At 43.9% G+C, this 24020-nt stretch overlaps 1 protein-coding gene across 1 annotated transcript in view; it reads right to left on the bottom strand.

Annotated features, from left to right (window-relative positions):
- The window catches only part of CDC123 (cell division cycle 123), a 159517-nt gene that overhangs the window by 105494 nt on the left and 30003 nt on the right, over window positions 1-24020 (bottom strand). Inside the window, exons 2-3 of the mRNA XM_073551253.1 lie at window positions 17889-17960; window positions 15530-15590 (exon numbers count right to left, since the gene is read on the bottom strand). Coding sequence (XP_073407354.1) covers window positions 15530-15590; window positions 17889-17960 — 133 coding nt within the window. The remainder of the gene's footprint in view (window positions 1-15529; window positions 15591-17888; window positions 17961-24020) is intronic.

The raw sequence follows: 24020 nt of genomic DNA, 5'->3' as shown, positions 1-24020 counted from the left end.
TGGGGGCTGCTACATGAAAAAGGAGAGGCTGGTATGGTGGTTCCACGTTCCATCGGGAGGCTGGTGCACGCGAACCAGGAGAAAGGGTATGGCTTTATCCGGGATCGCGCCACTGGAGAAAAAGTGTATTTAAATGTGGCGTCCATCCGTCACGGCTGAGCTCTACAGGAAGGAGACTGGGTCTCTTATTATAAGGAGTACTGCCCACGAGGATACTACGCTGTTGCAGTAATTGCTTGCCCTGAGGACTACGTGCCCCAGTAAAAGGGACTCATAGAGACACCCCAAGAATCCCAGGACCTCACGGCTGTGGAGTCCCTTGCTGAGTTGGCGGACCACCGGCCGTTGGGAGATGGCCCGGACTACCGGAAATTTTATGCACCATTGTGCTATTCAGAGGACAGGTAGATGTCCAAGTATTAGAAATGTTTTGCTTGATAAGAAATATTCTCTCCTAACACAGCAGGGACGCACAGGGGAGGTGCTCATGGCAAGGGAAGGGGGAGTATGCCCGTTTTGTTTTTGAAGTTTGAAAAAAATCTGCCTTGATAAAAACGTATTGCAGTAAAGATGGTAAAGTGTGTGGTAGATGTGACATGTTGAAATGTTAAAATGTTATAGAAAAAATGTGTGTTCAACAGGTCCCGGGTACGTGGAGTATGACGACCACGACTTACTCAAGTTGACAGGACGACAAGACAGGAAGAAGGTAGACAGACCGGGGTACATGAGTCAGTCCCTCAGTGCGGCCCATACCACTACATTTGACGTAGTTCCAGGTATGAGAGTCTGTGTGACAAAGGGGTCTGTGTGACCGAGGGTCTGTGTGACCAAGGGGTCTGTGTGACCGAGGGTCTGTGTGACAAAGGGGTCTGTGTGACCAAGTGGTCTGTGTGACCGAGGGTCTGTGTGACAAAGGGGTCTGTGTGACAAAGGGGTCTGTGTGACCAAGACGCCGACCATGACTTGTTTTACAGTGCCAGGTCCCTGACACCACATACACCCCAGCAGAATAGGATGAGATTGTCGAGGACAACAATGGTTAAAGGAAGGGAGAATGTGGGGAGGTTGACCTGGCGGATGGATCTGCTTGTGGTGAGGGACAGAGGGATAGCTCAGTGTAGGAATGGAAGCACTGAGATGAAGAGAAAATGGATGCCGTGCTGTAAAGTGAGCATTAGAGGGCAGTGGGGAGCGAGGAAGAAAGTGGTTATGTAACTGCCAGGGGTCAAGGTCACTGTCATTGGTCAGAGGTCTCTGTCAGGTGATAGTGGGCAGAGCTACCAGTGCAGGTAGTATAAAGGCTGAGGGAAGGTTCCAGAAGCTTCAGTCAGCCAGGGGAGCTCACTAGATAGGAGGGTCTGCTGTGAAGTGAAAAGCAGCGGAGGGCCCTCAGAGAGGATCTGACAGGAGAGACGGTCACGGGGGGTGGCCCAAAAGACAGCAACGACAGACAGACGGTCTGTGAGTGACCAGTAACGGTGTACTCTGGACAGTGAAGTACTGTGGTGGAAGTGCCTAGGGCAGCCACAATGAGGAGTACCACAGAGGACGCCAAGACAGTGAAACAGAGGAAGTGAAGGTACCCGAGTCTGTGTGATAAGGGAGGTGTGAAATTCCTGTGACAAAGTGCTGGAAGTCATCAAGGAAGGGTGAATAAACACAGGCCTGTTGAACTCAATTCCTGTCTCAAGTCTCCAGTCTGTCGGCGTCAAGAAGTGGGTCACCCCCCCTCCAGTTCTGTGGGAACAGCACACCTTCCCCGCCTATCGGCATCAACAACACCTAATCGCGCCTCCCTCAGCCCGACCACTACATGTGTTCATATCCCCGTGTGTGCGGAGTATCCCATGCCAGGGCCCCACCTTAACAACTGTACGGTATATACTCTTTGGCGCCATCGCTCTCATTCTTTCAGTCCCCCTTATTCACATCTGGCAGCTGTCAATTTGCCTCCAACACTTTTCCTTTCACTTTTTCCCCATTATGTAGATAGGGGCAAAATTGTTTGGTGAATTGGAATGCGCGGGATTAAAATTTCGCCTCACAACATAGCCTATGACGCTCTCGGGGTCCAGACGTGTGACTGTGCCAAATTTTGTGGCTGTAGCTACGACGGTGCAGATGCCAATACATACATACATACATACACACACACATACATACACTTTTTCCCCATTATGTATCTAGGGGCAAAATTGTTTGGTGAATTGGAACGCGCGGGGTTAAAATTTCACCTCACAACATAGCCTATGACGCTCTCAGGGTCCAGACGTGTGACTGTGCAAAATTTTGTGGCTGTGGGGCGTGGCGTAGCCTTGGACGTGAGAGGCAGCAGGATTTTGAGCTCTCCTACAGTTACCTCACATAAAGCTGCTAAGCAGCATTTTCCTGCAGGGAAAGGAGATCTCTTACCTCACTTAACACCTGCACGATCGATTGGCCTTGAGTGGATTCCAGGTTTGCCTGTCTAAAGTGCCTTTTTCTCTGAGAAGGTGAAGGACGCCCCTCCGAGATGGGGAGTGAGAGAAGAGGCAGCCATCTTGCTCTGAACACCAGGGCTTTATACCCCTCTGATAAGGATAACCTTCAGCCTACTGCCTCGTGGAATCGCCCTGTGAGTTCAAGGGCTGAACTCCCTAACCAAAATATCGCCAGGAGACCCCTCAACCTAGGGAGACCCCTCAACCTAGGACACTTTCTACTACCTAAGTTCCCGCCGGAGTCGCCATTTTGGTGAGGAGGCAGCCTGCCACGTGAGTCATCTTCCCCCGTCAGTGGGGACGGAGGACCAGTGACTGCTCCGGCGCTCTACTAGCTCGGCGTCACTTACCCGACTTGCCGTGAGCGGTCTGGCGGCGCCTGTCTGGTGCTGGTCGGCCAGGGACGTGCATCACATCGGGGGCGGCTCTGCGTCCTGCCGGGGCGAGAGGCCTGGTGCTGTGGCGGTCGCCAGCGGGAGCCCTCTCCTCTGAGCGCGGCGGATGGCCTGGGCCCGGCGCCGTCTGCGGGGGTAATCCCGGGGCCGCCTCCCTGTCCTCCGGTAAGGCGCTTTGTGGCCCCTCTGTGCGGGGCGGTGTCTCCGACCTCAGTGCGCCTGTGGAGGGACCCCGGATCTCAAGCAGCCATCTTAACTGGGCTCCTGTGGTGGTGAAGCTGTGCGGGTCACGTTGGGACGGTATAGTGGAGCTGACGCTTCTTCTCCCCCCGCATATTGTGCATAACGCTACTGCCTGCTGCCCCAAACCCTCTTGTAAGCAATTCTGGAGCAGGGGAGTCATTATGGATTCCTCTGGGCAGCAACTATTTGCAAGTAAGAAGATTTATACCTGGCGATTATTTGAGGCCTTCCACAGACTGCACCACACTCTTATTTTTGGGCCATAAATAATAATCCACCTATACACTTATGGTGGTTTTTTTTTTTTTTTTTCTTTCATCCTGTTATAATTTTCTGACATTTTCTATACTCTGCCAGGCCAGTTTCAGTCTCTACCCCAATTATGCCCCTCTGGCGACACCAAATGGCCATGATACGTACTGCGTTCAAATTCTAGACATAATGCACTATTAAACAAGTTTCTCAAATGTCCAAGTTGTGAACACAGCCTTCACGTTATCAGGACTTTCATAATGGTTAAATCACAAAAAGAACGTGAAAAATTAGCTAATAAAGCAGCAGCAGACGAACAGAAAAAAAATACACACAGAGATTTAGACAAATATCTGAAGAAAAATTCCGAGTCCTCCCAAACTTCTGCAAGAAGGTCTCTTAAAAAATCAACTTCTTTCGAGAACCTGGACGACTCCGAATCTAGTGGTGACGACCTCGACAGTGACTCTACGATGAAAGACGCCGCCCCCATCTCTAGAGCGTTTATGAAAAAACTGTTAGCTCCAAATATGAAACCCATCCTGGAGAAGATTTCCGGCATGCATTCAGATCTCCAACATCTGGGTCAAAGGGTTGAGGCCCTAGAGTCTGCAAACTCGGAGCAAGTAGACACTCTTGGCTGTCTTAACGAGCAAGTCCTCAAGCAACAACAACAGCTCAATGTGGCTCTATTAGCAGCAGAAGACCAGGAAAATAGGAGCAGACGAAAGAATATCCGCATAAGAGGCATTCCTGAATCTTTTGCACATGATACCTTGGGAAAAGTATCCAGAGAAATCTTCGCCAGCATTCTCGGTCAGGACAGAGCGCCTCTATCATTATTGAACGAGTACACCGTGCTCTAAGACCTAAGCCGAAGCAGGACGAACCACCAAGAGATGTTATCTGTGGCCTTCTTAGCTATGTGGACACTGCGGACATCCTAACAAAAGCTAGAGAACAGGATAAAATCCTGTATGAGAACTCTCAACTGCAACTTTTTCAGGACCTTGGTCCGTCGACCCTAGCTAAGAGAAGAATTATCAGACCACTCCTTTCAGCTTTAAGAGCCAAAAATCTTAACTACAAATGGCTGTACCCTATTGGCCTTGCAATAAACGCAGGAGGCAGACAAATCTCGATACGTTCCCCGGAAGACTTGCCCAAGGCCTGGGACTCTTTGGGCATTTCACCAATAGATCTTCCTTCATGGATGCCAATAGACACCAATTGGAATATACCTCCCCTTACTAGACCGCAAGAATGATCCGTGAAAAAGAAACATACTTCTCCTAAAACCAAGAAGCAGGATCCCAAGAAACATCCACCTTGATCTGCAGAAGACTTTGTGTCTATATTAATGCCATATATTCTTCTGTCAGGATATTATTTTTCATTGTCCTAGAATTTCTTACTAATGTCCCTCCTTTTAACCTAGCTTTTCTTCTACCTTATGTTGTCCGCGATATATACTTCTCTCCTCATTTTCTACTCTAGTTCACAACTTGGGCTACCTCGCCTATGTTTGGGTTTCTGTACCCCCCCCCTATGGTAGGCGAGTCTTTGTTTGTAAAAAGTTTATTGTTCACGTTGTTCTCCTTTTTCAGGTTTTCAGATGAGACAGGATTACCTATGAGATTTACTAACCATGAGTAGTCAGGTGAGCCCGGGCTCTGTCACGGTGGCGTCGTTTAATGTCAAAGGGCTGAATTCCCCTCCTAAACGCAACCAAGTCCTTAATCTTCTAAAAAAACAGAAGGCACAAATTCTTTTCCTACAGGAAACACACTTCAAAATAGGCAGAATCCCTACAATGTCTTTCTCTTCTTATCCTTTCTGGTTTAACAGCTGTAGTTCCTCTTCCTCCAAAGAGGTTAGTGTGGCAATAAAAAAAGGTATCCCATTTACTCTAAAAGACAGTTTAAGTGACCACGAAGGCCAATATATATTCATTAAGGGAATGCTAGCTAATACTATGGTCACCTTTGCTAATCTATACGCCCCCAATACTCAGCAAGTGCAATGGATTATAAAAACACTAGACACACTGCAACTTTTTAAGGAGGGGCTACTGATTGTGGGCGGTGATTGCAACCTTACTCTTCAACCTGAAATAGACGCTACAAGTGGCTCTTCTACTATTTCTCAGACCTTAAGACGTAAACTTTTATACAAATTAGAATCGCTCCAACTTATTGATCCCTGGCGTCTTTCCCACCCCACCACGAAAGATTTCACCTTTTTCTCACCTCCCCACTCCTCATACCACCGAATTGACCTTCACTTAATCCAAGCACAAGCCCTACAGTTAATTAAATCTACTAAAATAGGTGTCATCACTATCTCAGACCATGCCCCAATCTTTATGGATCTCCTTATTGACACGTAGACCCCGTCCTGCCATGTCCTGGCGATTAAATGAAGCTCTCTTAGACAAGCCAAATATTATTGAGAAATTAAAAACTACCATGGCACAATTTTTCACTGAAAATATCATTGATAATCAACTTACCCCCAATATTTGGGAGACCCATAAAGCAGTCATTAGGGGGGAACTTATCTCAATTGCATCCTACCATAAGAGACAAAGGGATAAGGAACTCATGTCACTATTACAACAAATTAGCATTTCAGAACGCATCCATAAAAAAACAAACTCTCGGACCTCTCTCCAGGACCTTAACTCTCTTCGTAGCAAACTTAAAGATTTATTAAACATGAACTCTGCAAAAATGTTTATGCATTGCAGACACAGATTTTATTTGCATGGGAACAAATGCAGTAAGCTCACTTCCCATATGCTCAAGAAACAAAAAGAAAAAACGCTCATAAAGCATGTCTTTACAAAAGCTAATAAAAAGGTGTTTAGGTCCGACGAGACAGCTGAGACTTTTCGACAATACTGTGAATCACTCTATAATTTAGATACCCCTGAACCAATGATAGAATGCTCTACTGCAGCAGATAGTATATAGAAATTTTTAGCCCCCCTCTCCCTTCCCAAGGTCCCATTAGGAAATCGTATATCCCTTCTTTCAAAAATTACCTTCCAAGAAATACAGGACACCCTACACACTATCCCAAACAATAAAACATCATGCCCAGACGGTTTTCCTGTGATTTATCATAAAACATTTGCAGATATTCTCCTTCCCCATAAAGTGGACCTGTTTAATGCATTTCTAGAGGGGAAAACCCCATCTAGACAATTCCTGGAGGCATATATTACTATTATTCCTAAGGAGGGTAGAGACGGCAGCCTTTGTGAAAATTACTGACTTATCTCATTACTAAACACGGACTTGAAGCTATGGTCGAAGATTCTAGCCTCTAGAATTAATAGCGTCCTGGAAAAGTTGGTCCACCCTGACCAAGTGGGTTTCGTAAAGGGAAGGGAGGGTAAAGACAATGCTACAAAAACTTTACTTGCCATCTCTCATGCTAAACGCTCTGGCATCCCTTTAACCATTTTGTCGACAGACGCCGAGAAGGCCTTCGACAGAATCAGCTGGCACTATTTGATTTGCACTTTGCAAAAATTTGATTTTCCCCCTCCTTTTATAGAAGCCATTATGTCTCTCTATACGACCCCAACTGCCAAGGTCAGGGTAAATGGACTACCGTATATACTCGAGTATAAGCCAACCCGAGTGTAAGCCGACCCCCCTAATTTTGCCACAAAAAAACTGGGAAAACTTATTGACTCGAGTATAAGCCTAGGGTGGGAAATGCTCCATAGATTATTCCCCCATATGGTGTCCCCACTAGAAGCTCCATATTGTTCCCCCATATACTGCCCCCATAAGGAGCTCCAAGGATTATTCCCCCATATACTGCCCCCATAAGCAGCTCCAAGGATTATTCCCCCATATACTGCCCCCATAAGCAGCTCCAAGGATTATTCCCCCATATACTGCCCCCATTAGAAGCTCCATATTGTTCCCCCATATACTGCCCCCATAAGCAGCTCCATAGATTATTCCCCCATATACTGGCCCCATTAGAAGCTCCTTAAGATTATTCCCCCATGTGCTGCCGCTGCATGTAAAAATAAAAAAAAATTACATACTCACCTCTCCGTCGCTGGGTGTCAGATACTCACCTGTCCTGCGTCCATGGCTGCTCACCGCTATCTGCCACGTCATCAGTCAGTGACGTTCAGACTGCAGGGGGCGCGGCACGCACTAACCACGTCACCGCGCCCTCTGCTGTCTCAAGTCACTGACCGATGACAGACAGCAGCAAGCAGCCATGGACGCAGGACAGGTGAGTATCGCTATACTTACCCGTCCTGACGCTGTCTCTTGAGCCCCCAGCTTCTCCGCGCTCTCTCTTCCTGCGTTCAGCGGTCATGTGATACCGCTCATTAAAACTCATGAATATGTGCATATCATGAGTTTTAATGAGCAGTATCACGTGACCGCTGAAGGCAGGAACAGAGAGCGCGGAGAAGCTGGGAGCTCAAGAGACAGCGTCAGGACGGGTAAGTATGACCTGACACCCCCGCCCCCTCTCCCCCTCCGACCCCCCGGTGTATATGACTCGAATATAAGCCGAAAGGGGGACTTTCAGCCCAAAAAAACGGGCTGAAAATCTCGGCTTATATTCGAGTATATACGGTATTTTCAAATTCTTTCCTTTCAAGATTTCCAATGGGACTAGACAGGGCTGCCCTCTCTCCCCCTCCCTTTTTGTCCTAGTGATGGAAACATTGATACAGAAAATCAGACAAGACCCTGATGTCAGGGGATTAGTGGTGGGCCGGATAGAACTCAAGATAGCTGCTTTTGCAGATGACCTCCTACTCTTGATTACTAACCCTAACACAGCTTTTTCACACCTCTCAGATTTATTTACGGAATTTGGAATTCTTTCTAACTTCAAAATTAACATGAGCAAGTCAGAAATTTTGAACATCTCGGCATCAAAAAAAGAGGTTTCGAAGCTAAAACAAACGACCCCTTTTCATTGGCCTTCTGAAAAGTTAAAATTCCTGGGGATTTATTTAACCGCTGACCCCTCAACACTATATAAATTTAATTTTCTCCCTTTGGTATCCAACTTAAAAACTTTACTTAATTCTTACGAATTGCCTTATCTTTCTTGGATAGGGAGGATCAATGTTATCAAATCTTACATTTTTCCAAACAATTTTTATGTTATGAACATGGTTCCTATTCCTCTTCCCAACTCCTTTTTTTATCATGGTGAACAAATTAGTTTCAAAATTTATATGGAAAAATAAAAGAGCCAGACTGCCTCCCAAAATTTTATTTTTACCAAAAAATAAAGGGGGACTTGGTCTTCCTGACTTCAAGAAATACTACCAAGCCATCCACCTCTCCCGCTGGCTACACATGGTCAAGACCAACCCTGATCAGAAAGATCAAAATTTCGAGGTCAATCTGTTGGGCAATAGGGCCGAGATTTTCCTTTGGTCTTCCTGTACTCCAACTACTCATTCGATTGACGCTATAACTTATAACACCCTGGCTATTAGACGTTCCTTAGTGCCTAATATATTACCTCACTGCTATTTTTTAAACCACATCCCATTAAGAGTCATTCCTTGGCTGACTGACCCGAACTATGTCGACGTTTATGGGCTATGGGATTTTTTACCGAACCTGCCAATTTCGCACCTTCTCTCCAACCAGGTCCCCTGTACTGAAGACTGGCCAAACGACGCCAAGAAACAACCTCGAAATTTTTTACAAAAACTTCAGATACGTTTTATCATCTCCAAATTTAGATCTAGATACAAACATGGTTCCGACTGGCTATGGCTGGAATTTTTGGTGGGTCTCCGGTCCATTCCCGCTAAACTCGTCTCTAATTTGTATATTAATCTGGTCAATCCGCTATCTCAATTTAAGCCACTTTATTTATCCTCATGGGAATCTGAACTGAATCTGTCCTTATCTCCCCAGGAGACTAGTCAAATCTTAGGCAATTCCCACGGCTTTTCAAGGTGTATTCTACTACAGGAAAATGCCTTCAAAATCCTTTCATGCTGGTACAGAACTCTGGACAGACTGTTCCATATGGGATTGGTTTCCACTCCTCTCTGTTAGAGATGCTCTAGTTCGGTTGGTACACTAACCCACATCTTTTGGGCATGTCCGGTTATCTCCACATACTGGTCAGGAATTAATAGATACCTGCGCCAATTAGGATTAACTAAACGGAACCTAACCCCTCAGGAAGTTCTTCTATCACTACCTACTAGAGAGTTTAAACCCCAAATACATTAGCTACTACCCCTCTTGTTAGCGGCTGCTAAGCACCTAATTTCCATTCATTGGAGACAACCCTCCCCCCCCCACAATTGCTGAGTGGGTAACTAAAGTTCAAGACATCTTTGGATAACTAGACCCTCCCCTGTCCTCTGACAGCACTCAGTGGTTATCATACTTGCACACACACCCCCCGCCTCCTTCCAGAGTCCTGCGTCGGAATGGTAGAGCCCGACCCCAAAAACTACCCCAAATTTTTGCAAACATCTCCAATTTTGTTAGATCAGACTAACCAGCAGCTTACTCATTTGACTGCTTTAACCGGTGCACTCTTTACTTATAGTTGTCTCATCTTTGTAGGTCTCCAGTGGGACTCGTACGTTCTTTTGGAGCCGTTTATACATTCACTAAGTTAATACTACCTGAACTTAGTTCTTTCTATTGTTTAGTTCTTTTTATAGCTTACATGTTTAACGGTATCTACCAGTACGATTTCACGGGAATTTAACTGATACTCTATCCCACTGATATTTTCTGATTTGTGAAACATATGCTGATTAATTGTCTGAGCCGTAACACTTCTTGTACTGTATTGTACGAAAAAATTCTCTTAAATAATTACAAAAAAAAAAAATTAAAAATTTTGTGGCTGTAGCTGCGACGGTGCAGATGCCAATCCCGGACATACATACAGTCATATGTTAAAGTTTGGGCACCCCTATTAATGTTAACCTTTTTTCTTTATAACAATTTTGGTTTTTGCAACAGCTATTTCAGTTTCATATATCTAATAACTGATGGACTCAGTTATATTTCTGGATTCAAATGAGGTTTATTGTACTAACAGAAAATGTGCAATCTGCATTTAAACAAAATTTGACCGGTGCAAAAGTATGGGCACCTCAACATAAAAGTGACATTAATATTTCGTAGATCCTCCTTTTGCAAAAATAACAGCCTCTAGTCGCTTCCTGTAGCTATTAATGAGTTCCTGGATCCTGGATGAAGGTATTTGTGACCATTCCTGTTTACAAAACAATTCCAGTTCAGTTGAGTTTGATGGTCGCCGAGCATGGACAGCCCGCTTCAAATCATCCCACAGATGTTCAATGATATTCAGGTCTGGGGACTGGGATGGCCATTCCAGAACAATGTAATTGTTCCTCTGCATGAAGGCCTGAGTAGATTTGGAGCGGTGTTTTGGATCATTGTCTTGCTGAAATATCTATCCCCTGCATAACTTCAACTTCGTCACTGATTCTTGCACATTATTGTCAAGAATCTGCTGATACTGAGTTGAATCCATGCGACCCTCAACTTTATCAAGATTCCCGTTGCCGGCATTGGCCACACAGCCCCAAAGCATGATGGAACCTCCACCAAATTTTACTGTGGGTAGCAAGTGTTTTTCTTGGAATGCTGTATTTTTTAGCCTCCATGCATAACGCCTTTTTGTATGACCAAACAACTCAATCTTTGTTTTATCAGTCCACAGGACCTTCTTCCAAAATGTAACTGGCTTGTCCAAATGTGCTTTTGCATTCCTCAGGCGACTCTGTTTGTGGCGTGCTTGCAGAAACAGCTTCTTTCACATCACTCTCCCATACAGCTTCTCCTTGTGCAAAGTGCGCTGTATTGTTGACCGATGCACAGTGACACCATCTGCAGCAAGATGATGCTGCAGGTCTTTGGAGGTGGTCTGTGGATTGTCCTTGACTGTTCTCACCATTCTTCTTCTCTGCCTTTCTGATATTTTTCTTGGCCTGCCACTTCTAGGCTTAACAAGAACTGTACCTGTGTTCTTCCATTTCCTTACTATGTTCCTCACAGTGGAAACTGACAGGTTAAATCTCTGAGACAACTTTTTGTATCCTTCCCCTGAAAAGCTATGTTGAATAATCTTTGTTTTCAGATCATTTGAGAGTTGTTTTGAGGAGCCCATGATGCCACTCTTCATAGGAGAATCAAATAGGAGAACCACTTGCAAGTGGCCACCTTAAATACCTTTTCTCATGATTTGATACACCTGGCTATGAAGTTCAAAGCTCAATGAGGTTACAAAACAAATTTAGTGCTTCAGGAAGTCAGTAAAAAGTAGTTAAGAGTGTTCAAATCAAGAAAATAAGGGTGCCCATACTTTTCCACCGGTCAAATTTTGTTCAAATGCAGATTGCACATTTTCTGTTAGTACAATAAACCTCATTTGAATCCAGAAATATAACTGAGTCCATCAGTTATTAGATATATGAAACTGAAATAGCTGTTGCAAAAACCAAAATTGTTCTAAAGAAAAAAGGCTAACATTAATAGGGGTGCCCAAACTTTAACATATGACTGTACATACATACATACCCACATTGAGCTTTATATATTAGATTTAAAAAAATCCCTAAAAACAACTTTAGCCAAAATATTTTAAAATGCTTAATGTTATCCTCACACATCATTACATATAACAGGTATACAAAAATTGGTTTAAATACCCCTACATAGGCCTTAAGGGGGTTTTTACACATAGCGATATCGCTAGCAATATCACTAAAACGTCACTGATTTTGCTATGTGTGATACTTACCTCCGACCGGCTCCCCCGCTGTCCGTCACTGATCGCGCGAGATCGGGCGGCTCCATTTCTCGTCGTCAGCTTCCTGCTGGGCGAGGCGAGCGACGCTGGACGCGGGCGGGAGGACGTCAGGATCGCTGTGTGTGAAAGATAAGTATCGTGCGCTGCGTCGCTGCTGCATCGCTGTGAGATCTTTCTGTGTGAAAGCTCACTAGCGATCATTTAGCGATGCACCAGCGATCCTGACCGGGTCGGATCGCTGGTGCATTGCTAAATGTAAAAGGGCCTTTAGGGTAAAAAAGATATCACCATACAAAAAGAATAAAATATCAACAAAATCAATGTAAACATAATTGAACAAGGCACTATCTAAAGTTCTAAATATATAAGTATTCCCTACCTATCTGTGGATGTTGGCACCCTACAGTGCATGACAATAGTGCCCTGCTCAACGGTGACTATCCCTATTACATTTATATTGATCTTGCGGTTGTTTTGTTCTTCTCTGGATCAATGGCTATATGGTACTCCTATACTGTTGTTAGTGTACAAGAAGGATTCCACTCTGTAATTATACATCTAAAAAGTACTTGGCACGTAAAGGAATGGGAAAAAAGAAAATTATATTCCATTTCTAGTTTTCCTCCCATTTTTTTGAGTACCAGCTTCTTGTTATTTTCTGTATATGATCATATGTTTTTTATCTAAGTAGGTGTATTTACACCACTTTTCTCACAATATCCCTGTGTACATTATTGTATGTATGGAGACAACATTGAGCGTTTTTAAATATTTGTTACCAATAAAGTTTTTAGGGGTTTGGGGTTCTATTCTTCATATTGCTAGGTTTTGCTGCAACTATACATGGTGTGCCTTCACAAAAACACTCCTTTGCCGTTAGGTGCTATCAGAAAACTCAGCTCTGCTTCCACAAGCTATAAATCTGACATATAAGCTCCATTGTTCCAAGGTTCTGCCTGCACACTTGGCTCAGCTACACCAAGGTAACCGTCTGCCGTATTTGCTCTGATGTTCCAGTGTGCTATTCATATATTTGGTTCTGCTGCAACAAGCGGCCTGTATGCTGTCCATACATTCGGCTCCGCTACAGCACACTACCTCTCTGACTTTTCAGCCTTGTTGTTCCAAGGTTCTATCGGCACTGCTACCTTGATGTTCTGAGGTGCCTGATAAGCCCATAATAAGGAAATACAGCACGGCCCTATTCACTTTTTATATTGGTAGTCACTTTTAAAGGGAATCTGTCACCCCATTTTTGGCCTATAAGCTGCGGCCACAGCCATAAGGGGCTTATCTACAGCATTCTGTAATGCTGTAGATAAGTCCCCAATGTAACCTGAAAGATAAGAAAAAAGAGTTAGGGCCCCGTCACACATAGCGAAGCACCAGCGATCCCGACAATGATATGACCTTGTCAGGATCGCTGGTGAGCTGCCAAACAAGCAGCTTCACTAGTGATCAGCACCAGCGACACGGGGGTAACAAGCGACGCATGTCGCTTAGTTATCCACTGTGTACCTTAGTTACCAGCGCGCTGGTGCAGGGACACATCGGGTTTCTAAGCGGCGAGCGGCACTTAGAAACCCTCTGTTTACCTTAGTTACCAGCTGCTGCTCGCTGATCTCCCGCCTGTCACACGCAGCGATGCGTGCTGGCCAGCGGAAGACCAGCGATCAAAAAAATGTCCTGGCCATTCCAGGACGACCAGCGATAACCGGCAGGGGGGCCGATCGCTGGTCAGTGTCACACACAGCGATCTCGCTGGTGAGATCGCTGTTGCATCACAAAACTTGTGACTCAGCAGCGATCTCGCTAGCGAGATCGCTGTGTGTGACGGGGGCTTTAGATTATACTAGCCCTGGCATTCGGTCCGGTCCGATGGGTGTCGCCGTCCTGTCCGGCGCCTCCCATCTTCATATGATGATGTCCTCCTTGCTTCTCCCTCGAGCTCCTGCGCAGGCGTACTTTATCTGCCCTGTTGAGGACAGAGTAAAGTACTGCAGTGCGCAGGCGCGGAACCTCTCTCTCACCTTTCCCAGCACCTGCGCACTGCAGTACTTTACTCTGCCCTCAACAGGGCAGATAAAGTACGCCTGCGCAGGAGCCGAGGGAGAAGCAAGGAGGAGGACGACATTGCTAGAAGATGAGAGGTGCCGGACCGCGACACCCACCGCACCCAACTCAGCCCCCGGTGAGTATAATCTAACGTGTTTTTCTTATCTTTTAAGGTTTCATCGGGGGCTTATCTACAGCATTACAGAAGGCTGTAGATAAGCCCCTGATGGCGGTGGCCACAGCTTATAGGGCTAAAATGGGGTGACAGATTCCCTTTAATTAGCTTCTATTCAAATAATGGTAGCATAAAATCCCATCAAAATAAAGTTCTAAAATTGATTTTTCTTTCCTATGCATTCAGTATAGTTTTCAACACATACAGTAATGGGTGGTCAAGGAGGGGCTTACATAATGGTTTTCACTTTTTATTTATTTTTTTCTACAGCCAAACCGTCACTGAGGGGCTTAATTAAAGGGGTTGTCCGGTCCAAATTGATAGTCGCTCTGTGTGACTGCAGACTTCTAAATGCCCCCAGTTCATGCTCTGGATGTTTGGAAATAAGACATGCCCACTAGACGGGCTCAGGTAGGGACTTTGTAAAATGCATACATACCCTCCCGTTCCATGTGCTGGGAGGATTCATAAGTCTGCAGTCACACAGAGTGACTGCAGACATATCGATTTGGAACGGACAAGCCCTTTAATGGTTTTGCACTTTAGGATTGATCCCCTGCCTCTTGGATTCTTGTTAGTGAACTGATCTGAAGAGTACAGCTTCATGCACTGTGTAGTGGCCACTGCCAAGAAGTGCAGCTCCGCTCCAGCTTGATATCATTTAAAACAGGGTGCACCTTGGTCCTCACGCTAAGGGTATGTTCCCACGGTCAGTAAACGCTGCGGGTTGGACGCTGCGTACATCTGCAGCGGCCAGATGTTACAGCATAGTGGATGGGATTTCAAGAAATCTCATGTCCAGTATGCGTGCTCCGACACCCGTGGCTTCCATGCGGACATGCATCGCGTCTTTCCACACCGGAGAATGTCAATGTATTGGACACGTTGATTCCGCACGGTTCAATGAACACATGCAGAATTACCTGTGTTCAAAAGCCATCAGCGCTTTGGATGCAGCGGACATGTGCTGCGTTCAAAGCGCTGTTGATTACTGACCATGGAAACGTAGCTTAATTCTGCCTCTTTGCATTGACCAACAACATTCAGGAAGGGAGGTTGGAGGACACAATTAATACAAGCTATCAACCTATGAATAAACAAGTTACCTGCACCTCTTCTTCCTCATTGCTGTTGAGATCTGGCTGAGAACATGCAGCAGAATCTTCCCTGCATGAGAAAAGAGGGAGAAATATATCAGCTTCATAAATAACTCAGAACTTTCTTCAAATCTGCAACATAAAATTGTTGACAGTCACAGCAAAAGGTAATACAGTCGTTTTTTGTGGACATGCAAAACTATAAAAAGAGGTTTTATTAATGGAATCTTCCCAATATCTGAGTGGAGAACTTTGCTCCATTCATCATTTAGGACTTTAAGAGATAGCTTTTTCCGGCAGTCTAGTAGAGAATGAATGGAGTAGTGCCCTTGCTTGAGCTCCACTTCATTCTGGGGGTCCCGCTAGGAGTATAGATAGATGATAAACAACCAGGACTGAAGCGGCAGCAGAAAGCCAGCGATGACCTGGGAAGGGTAAGTAACGTATGTCCTCATTTCCCACCTATACAAGCCATTGAGCAAATAAAAGTTTATCACTTTTAACTTTAATAAATACGAAATGGTCAGTCTAAATCATTCTAAAGTAGGTGCCGGAAATTATTTTCTAGAGAGCCTGAAATACGGCTTCTAGCAGGCAATACAGTCTGACATGATATTCCAATTATTAGTTCCCATACACGAGACTTCTCACAGACTGTATGGTTGTCTGGGTCAGTGTACCGCCAGTGTGAGCACTACATCCAAGGTACAAGCTGCTAGAGAGCAAAACAGGCAGTGACACACTAGTATACCACAAAATAAACATACAGCAATTTCATACCCCATACATTGTCATCATATTTGCTTAGTTGGCTTCCAATTGCAGGTCTGTTTTTGAGCCACATACAACTGTGTATAGAAAACATTGCTTCTTTAAAAAAAATAAAATGCACTCTCATAAAAGTTTTTATTCTTTAAATATATTGCAATCCTCATATTATAGCACTATGTTCTTACAATTGTTCATTCTCCCTCCTACCCAGCTAATTCTTCTCGTTCCCATTAGGTCTATGACATCACGTGATTAAAAATTGACAAGATGAAACCTTCCAAACTCTATGTAGAAACAGGAGGTCAATTTTCCCTGTATGAGTCACTGGAAAAGTCTCTGCCAGAAAGGAGGAGAAGAGCAGCTTTGTCAGAAGTTGAAGAGAGGAATGTTAAATGTAGAGAAAAAAAAAAAGAAACTTCCAGTTGCTATATAGAGCAGAGAAAAAAGAAGAGTTAATTGGGTAGAAAGGCAAAACAAGCAATTGTAAGTATACAGAGTTATATAATATGGCAGTATACTAAGAGGATAAAAACTAAACAACCCTAAACTACGCAGTTATATATAAATATATATATATATATATATATAAAAATGTATGTGTGTATGCATGTGTGTATCGGCCACACCCACTCCACATAGCCCCACCCAATCACTAAGCATCTTTCCTTTCAACAGAGCTGTTTAAAAGAAGCTGAGCTGTGATTGGTTGCTATGAGCAACAGTTTTCCCGCTCCACAACATCTTAGCAGACACTGACTGGGTGGGAGAAATCTAGCATCCCCGGGAACATAAGCTCCCAGCCATTGTCTGCGCCCCAGAAAGGAGCAGAGAGCACAGGACAGAAATGAATCCCCCCCTCCCGTGCCCATATACCCATCACACTTCCTCCATCCCATAGGCACATCTTCCCTCTTAAAAGGGATCTCTGGTATGGAAGTCAGGGCAAATCCACTCAGCGCTCTGGTTCTGGCCTCACTTAAAGAGATCCCCAGTATGGAAGTTAGGACCGTTCCACTCAGGGCTCTGGTTCTGACCCCAGGCTGACGGGATGATATGTGATATTAGGGGTAGTAGTCCAGTGGCTCTGACGGGACGATGTGGGATTTTAGGGGTAGTAGTCCGGTGGCTCTGGCTGATGTGGCATATTAGGGGTAGTAGTCCAGTGGCTCTGATGGGATGATGTGGGACATTAGTGGTAGCAGTCCGGTAGCTTTGGCTGACGGGATGATATTAGAGTGATTGTGGCTATGCAGAGTGCGTAGGGCTATACACTCAGCATATATATACATATATATATATATATATATATATATATATATATATATATATATATATAAATAAATATATATTATATATACACACACACAGACACACAGATATCCATCCATCCATTAGAATTTGTTATACCTAACTGTAGTTGGTTACTATGCCTGGGTAATGTCGGGCTCTTCAACTAGTTATGCAATAAAATCCGAAAACATTAGCAAAGATTGTGAAATTTTATTGGCAAATTTAGCAGATTTCCATTCCATTGACTCATTCAGATATAATTATTCTATACTTTGGTTTACATTAATATGGAAACAATAAGCTTTACCTTCCAGAGACCACCAGGGTACCATCGTCAAGCAAATAGTCCTTTACATTTTCTGGTAAAGGGATAACAACACTAAAAAAGAAAGAAAGATACTGTGCTTATTTCAGGATTTCAAAGTAGTAGCTTGGAACAGCAAATGTACCCAAAACACATGAAAACTTGCTTCATCACCGATGGGGGGATTTCATATTACTGAGCTTACTGGGTTATTTTCACCCCTTCACCCCCAAGGGTGGTTTGCACATTCATGACCAGGCCAATTTTTACAATTCTGACCACTGTACCTTTATGAGGTCATAACTCTGGAACGCTTCCATGGATCCCGGTGATTCGGACAATGTTTTCTCGTGACATATTGTACTTCATGTTAGTGGTAAAATTTCATTCAAATAACTTGCGTTTATTTGTGAGAAAAACGGAAATTTGGCGAAAATTTTGAAAATTTCGCAATTTTCCAACTTTGAATTTTTATGCCCTTAAATTACAGAGATACGGCACACAAAAAACTTGATAACTAACATTTCACACATGTTTACTTTACATCAGCACAATTTTGGAACCAAAATTTTTTTTTGTTAGGAAGTTATAAGGGTTAAAAGTTGACCAGCGATTTCTCATTTTTACAACACCATGTTATTTTTAGGACCACATCACATTTGAAACCACTTTGAGGGGTCTATATGATAGATAGAAAATACCCAAAAGTGACACCATTCTAAAAACAGCACCCCTTAAGGTGCTCAAAACCACATTCAAGAAGTTTATTAACCCTTTAGGTGCGTCACAGGAATTTTTTTGCATATTTAAAAGAAAATGAACATCTAACTTTTTTCACAAAAAATACTTCAGGTTCAATTTTTTTTATTTTACCAAGGGTAACAGGAGAAATTGGACTGCAAAAGTTATTGTGCAATTTGTCCTGAGTACGCTGATACCTGATATGTGGGGGGGAACGACTGTTTCGGCGCATGGCAGAGCTCAGAATGGAAGGAGCGCCGTTTGACTTTTTCAATGCAAAATTGGCTGGAATTCAGATTGGACGCCATGTCACGTTTGGAGAGTTCCTGATGTACCTAAACAGTGGAAACTCCCTACAAGTGACCCCATTTTGGAAACTAGACCCCCCAAGGAACTTATCTAGATATGTGGTGAGAACTTTGAACCCACAAGGGCTTTACAGAAGTTTATAATGTACAGCGGTACAATTAAAAAATCATATTTTTTCCACAAAAATGATCTTTTCACCCTCAATTCTTATTTTTCCAAGGGTAACAGGACCCTAAAAGTTATTGTGCAATTTGTCCTGAGTACGCTGATACCCCACATGTGGGGGTAAACCACTATTTGGGCGCATGGCAGAGCTCGGAAGGGAAGCAGCGCCATTTGACGTTTTTGGCTGGAATTGAGATCGGACAACATGTCGTGATTGGAAAACCCCTGATGTACCAAAACAGTGGAAACCCCCACAAATGACACCATTTTGGAAACTGAACCCCCTAAGGAACTTATCTAGATGTGTGGTGAGCACTTTGAACTCCCCAGTGCTTCACAGAAGTTTATAACGCCCGGGCGTGAAAATAAAAAATTCATATTTTTTCCACAAACATGATCTTTTAGTCACCATTTTTTTATTTTCCCAAGGGTACCAGGAGAAATTGGACCCCAAAAGTTGTTGTCCAATTTGTCCTGAGTATGCTGATACCCCATATGTATTGTGAGGAAAGAGGGAGACACAAGCGCAATATAGGGTCTTATCCCACAAATAGAGTAAGCGGTTTGACAAAAAACTGCTCACCTGGTAGTAGGTATTCAAAGCATGTATAGATAAGGGCTGCTGCAGATCCACAAGTCGGTCACCGACTATCTGAAACAGAGCTCTGCAAAGGAATACGCGGATTTTGTCCGCGCTGCAGACAAAATCCACGTATTCCTTTGCAGAGCTCTGATACCCCATATGTGGGAGAAAACTACTGTATGGGCACACGTCGGGGCTCGGAAGGGAAGTAGTGACGTTTTGGAATGCAGACTTTGATGGAATTGTTTTGCGGGTGTCATGTTGCCTTTGGAGAGCCCCTAATGTACCTAAACAGTGGAAACCCCCCACAAATGACCCCATTTTGAAAACTAGACCCCCTAAGGAACTTATCTAGATGTGTGGTGAGCACTTTGAACCCCCAAGGGCTTCACAGAAGTTTATAATGCCAGGGCATGAAAATAAAAAATTCGTATTTTTTCCACAAACATGATCAATTAGTCCCCAATTTTTTTATTTTCCTAAGGGTAACAGGAGAAATTGAACCCCAAAAGTTGTTGTCCAATTTGTCCTGAGTACGCTGACGCCCCATATGTGGGAGAAAACTACTGTATGGACACACGTCGGGGCTCGGAAGGGAAGCAGTCAAGTTTTGGAATGCAGACTTTGATGGAATGGTCTGCGGGTGTCATGTGCGTTTGGAGAGCCCCTGATGTACCTAAACTATTGAAACTCCCCACAAGTGACCCCATTTTGGACACTAGACCCCCACGTAACTTATCTAGATGTGTGGTGAGCACTTTGAACCCCCAAGTGCTTCACAGAAGTTTATAACGCTCGGACGTGAAAATAAAAAAATCATTTTTTTCCACAAAAATGATATTTTTGCCCCCAATTTTTTATTTTCCTAAGGGTAACAGGAGAAATTGGACCCCAAAAATTGTTTTGCAATTTGTCCTGAGTAGGCTGATACCCTATATGTGGGGGTAAAACACTGTTTGGGCGCATGGCAGAGCTTGGAAGGGAAGGAGCACCATTTGACTTTTTCAACTCAGAATTGGCTGGAATTGAGATCAGACGCCATGTTGCATTTGGAGAGCCCCTGATGTGCCCAAACAGTGGAAACCCCCAATTCTAACTCCAACCCTAACCCCAACACACCCCTAACCCTAATCTTAGCCCTAACCCTAGCCCTAACCCTAATGGAAAAATGGAAATAAATATTATTTTATTATTTTTCCCTAACTAAGGGGGTGATAACGGGGGGGGTTTGATTTACTATTTATGGCGGTATTTATTTTTGGCGGCTGTCGCACGCTAAAAGACGCTTTTTATTGTAAAAATAGTTTTTGCATCACCACATATTGAGAGCTATAATTTTTCCGTATTTTGACCCACCGAGTCATGTGAGGTCTTATTTTTTGCGGGACGAGTTGACGTTTTTATTGGTACCATTTTCGGGCACGTGACATTTTTTGATCGCTTTTTATTCCGATTTTTGGGACGCAGAATGAACAAAACCAGCGTTTCATGAATTTCTTTTGGGGGGGTACGTTTATACCGTTCCGCGTGCGGTAAAATTGATAAAGCGGTTTTATTCTTTGGGTCAGTACGGTTACAGCGATACCTAATTTAGGTCTTTTTTTATGTTTTGTCGGTTTTATGCAATGAAAACTATTTTATATAAAAAATAATTATTTTTGCATCGCTTTATTCTGCGAGCTATAACTTTTTAATTTTTTCGCTGATGATGCTGTGTGGCGGCTCGTTTTTTGCGGGACAAGATGACGTTTTCAGCGGTACCATGGATATTTATATGCGTCTTTTTGATCGCGCGTTATTACACTTTTTGTTTGGCGGTTTGATAATAAATCATTTTTTGCTTCGTTTTTTATTTTTTAAGGGGTTCGCTAAAGGGGTTAACTAATGGGACAGTTTTATAGGGCGGGTCGTTACGGATACGGCGATACCTAATATGTTTACTTTTATTATTTTTTTTTTTATTCCAAAAAAATGGATTTATTTAGGGGAATTTTTTTTTTTTCTAATTTATTTGGCGATTTTTTTTTTTATTATTTTAACACTTTTTTTTATTTTTTTTTTTTTACTTTATTAAATAGTCCCAGGTGGGACATCACTGTCCTGTGACAGATCGCTGATCTGTCACATCACAGATCACTGTGACAGATCAGCGATCTGTCACAGGCACTGCACTTGGCTTCCTCGTGCCTGTGCTTTGCAGGCACTGAGGAAGCCAGCTTCCTGCAGGCCCCCGAAGGCCCCCGTCGCCATCTTGGATTCGGGGGCCTGCAGGAAAGGAGCCCCCCGCAGCAGCGCTGCACATTGCGCTGCCGTTGGGGGCTTAGGGAAGCACGGAGGGAGCCCCCTCCCTGCTGATCCTTCCCTTTAACCCCCGGTACACCGCGATCATGTTTGATCGCGGTGTGCAAGGGGTTAACGTGTCGGGGGCGGTCCGTGACCGCCCCTGACACATTGTGCCGGGTGTCAGCTGTGATAATCAGCTGATCAGCTGACACCCGGCCGCGATCAGCGGCGCTCACCACGTGGGCGCCGCTGATCGCGGTAGACGTACTATCCCGTCCATGGGCATAGGGGCCCGGGTCCCATGGACGGGATAGTACGTCGGATGTCAGGAAGGGGTTAAAGTTCTGATACGCCTTTTAATGGCGGCAGTTAAGGGTACTTAAACCACAGCGCCGCTTTTTAACTGCGCTGAGGTTTAAGGTTATATATAGCACCCCCCCCCCAGAGTTGGAATTTCTCCGGGGTCTCTGTTCCAGAGTTATTACGTCATAAAGTGACAGTGGTCAGAATTGTAAAAATTGGCCTGGTCAATAAGGTGCAAAATGGCTTGGTCACTAAGGGGTTAAAGAGGTTTTGAAAAGCAACTGGTGAAAAAAAGTGCATTGACTTTAAATCTGGTACATCAAGTCAAAAGGCTGCAAAAAATGTTTAAAGGTAAAAAGAAAAACCTATTAAAAAAATCTCTGGGTCAAAACCTCTTAAAAAAAAAAACGCTTCTGGAAATAAAAATAAAACTCCCCCACAAAAAAGGAGAATTTTGTGAAGCAACTGCTGTTAGGTTCTGTTCACACTCTGCTTTCTGCAGTTCGGGTGATTCAGTCTATATCTCCATATAAACGGGATTCTGATGAACCCACAACAGGTCATGGACTGCAATGACACGAATAGAGTTCAATTTCTTAACGTGTCCATTTGTTCAGACGAGCACAGAGATATAGCAGACGGTGTTTCAGTGCCCACCTGAACACTTTCAGAAATTAATCTGCAGTCCTTGGCCCCTGTTGGGGGTCTGGGCTGAAATGGTTTTTAGACGGATTCACACAATCACCTGAATGCACTGCAGAAATACAGTGTGAAGGTTTTAGAAGAAAAACTTGTTGATTTTATCTTTTGTCCGCCTTCAAACAATTCTGTCTGAACATGCACTTAATAGGTCATGTGGGCAAGAATTTTCTAGAAAATGTCAGGGCAGCTTTTTGCCAAAACAAATAAATTTATATAATTTATACAATGTGATTTTCTGGATTTTATTTTTGATATTCTATCTCTCAATGTTAAAATTAACGTACCCTAAAAATTATAGACTGTTCATGTCTTTGTCAGTGGCAAACTTACAAAATCAGCAAGGGATCAAATACTTATTTCCTTCACTGTAGGAGCATAGTCACACTGACCATTAAAAAGAAAAGTTAAGATTGAAAGAAAATGAACATATATCCCGCTGTAAGTAAAAAAGCAATATGCATATATATAACAAAGTAATTAGTAAACACTGTTCTTGATCAAAAAGAAGCGTAAAAGCCATCTCACCAGCACCAAGGTGCTCCCAGTCAGTCCTACCCTCTAGTATTAAAACTTTACTGTGGAAACACAGGGAGTCAGTGGGTGCTCTTGTCCACTGGCCTGAGACCGCATGGACCAGTGGACCAGGGCTCATCCCACTGAAAGGCCACTCTCCTTATCCCGAGGGCATAATACTATTCAGACAACACAGGCTGAGGGTAAAACAGTGTGGCAATACTTCATTCAACCACCAAACAGACAATAAGGTATAGAAAAATCCCAGCAAATACCAAAAATGGAGTAAAATTACAGAGTTTCACCCTTCCGCTGGCTCGCCGAAATTAGAGCAGCTGCAACTTCGGGGCTTCAAGGGCCAACAACTCCAGCGACGACACCCCGCTTTTGACGGGCACCCACAGAGAGGAGATAACCAAAAGTTAGGAAGCTGACAGTCCATTGAGGAACATGGCCACATGACCGGATGGGCCCAGCCTGGCTTCTCCATGGAGCCAGGTAACTGGAGGGTCTCAACCTGGCTTCTCCAAACATAT

Source organism: Dendrobates tinctorius, unplaced genomic scaffold, assembly GCF_039654945.1.
Source record: "Dendrobates tinctorius isolate UK_male_01 unplaced genomic scaffold, ASM3965494v1 ptg000174l, whole genome shotgun sequence".
NCBI lineage: Eukaryota > Metazoa > Chordata > Amphibia > Anura > Dendrobatidae > Dendrobates > Dendrobates tinctorius.
The sequence above is the reverse complement of the archived record's forward strand: the minus strand, read 5'-3'. Positions and strand labels throughout refer to the sequence as shown.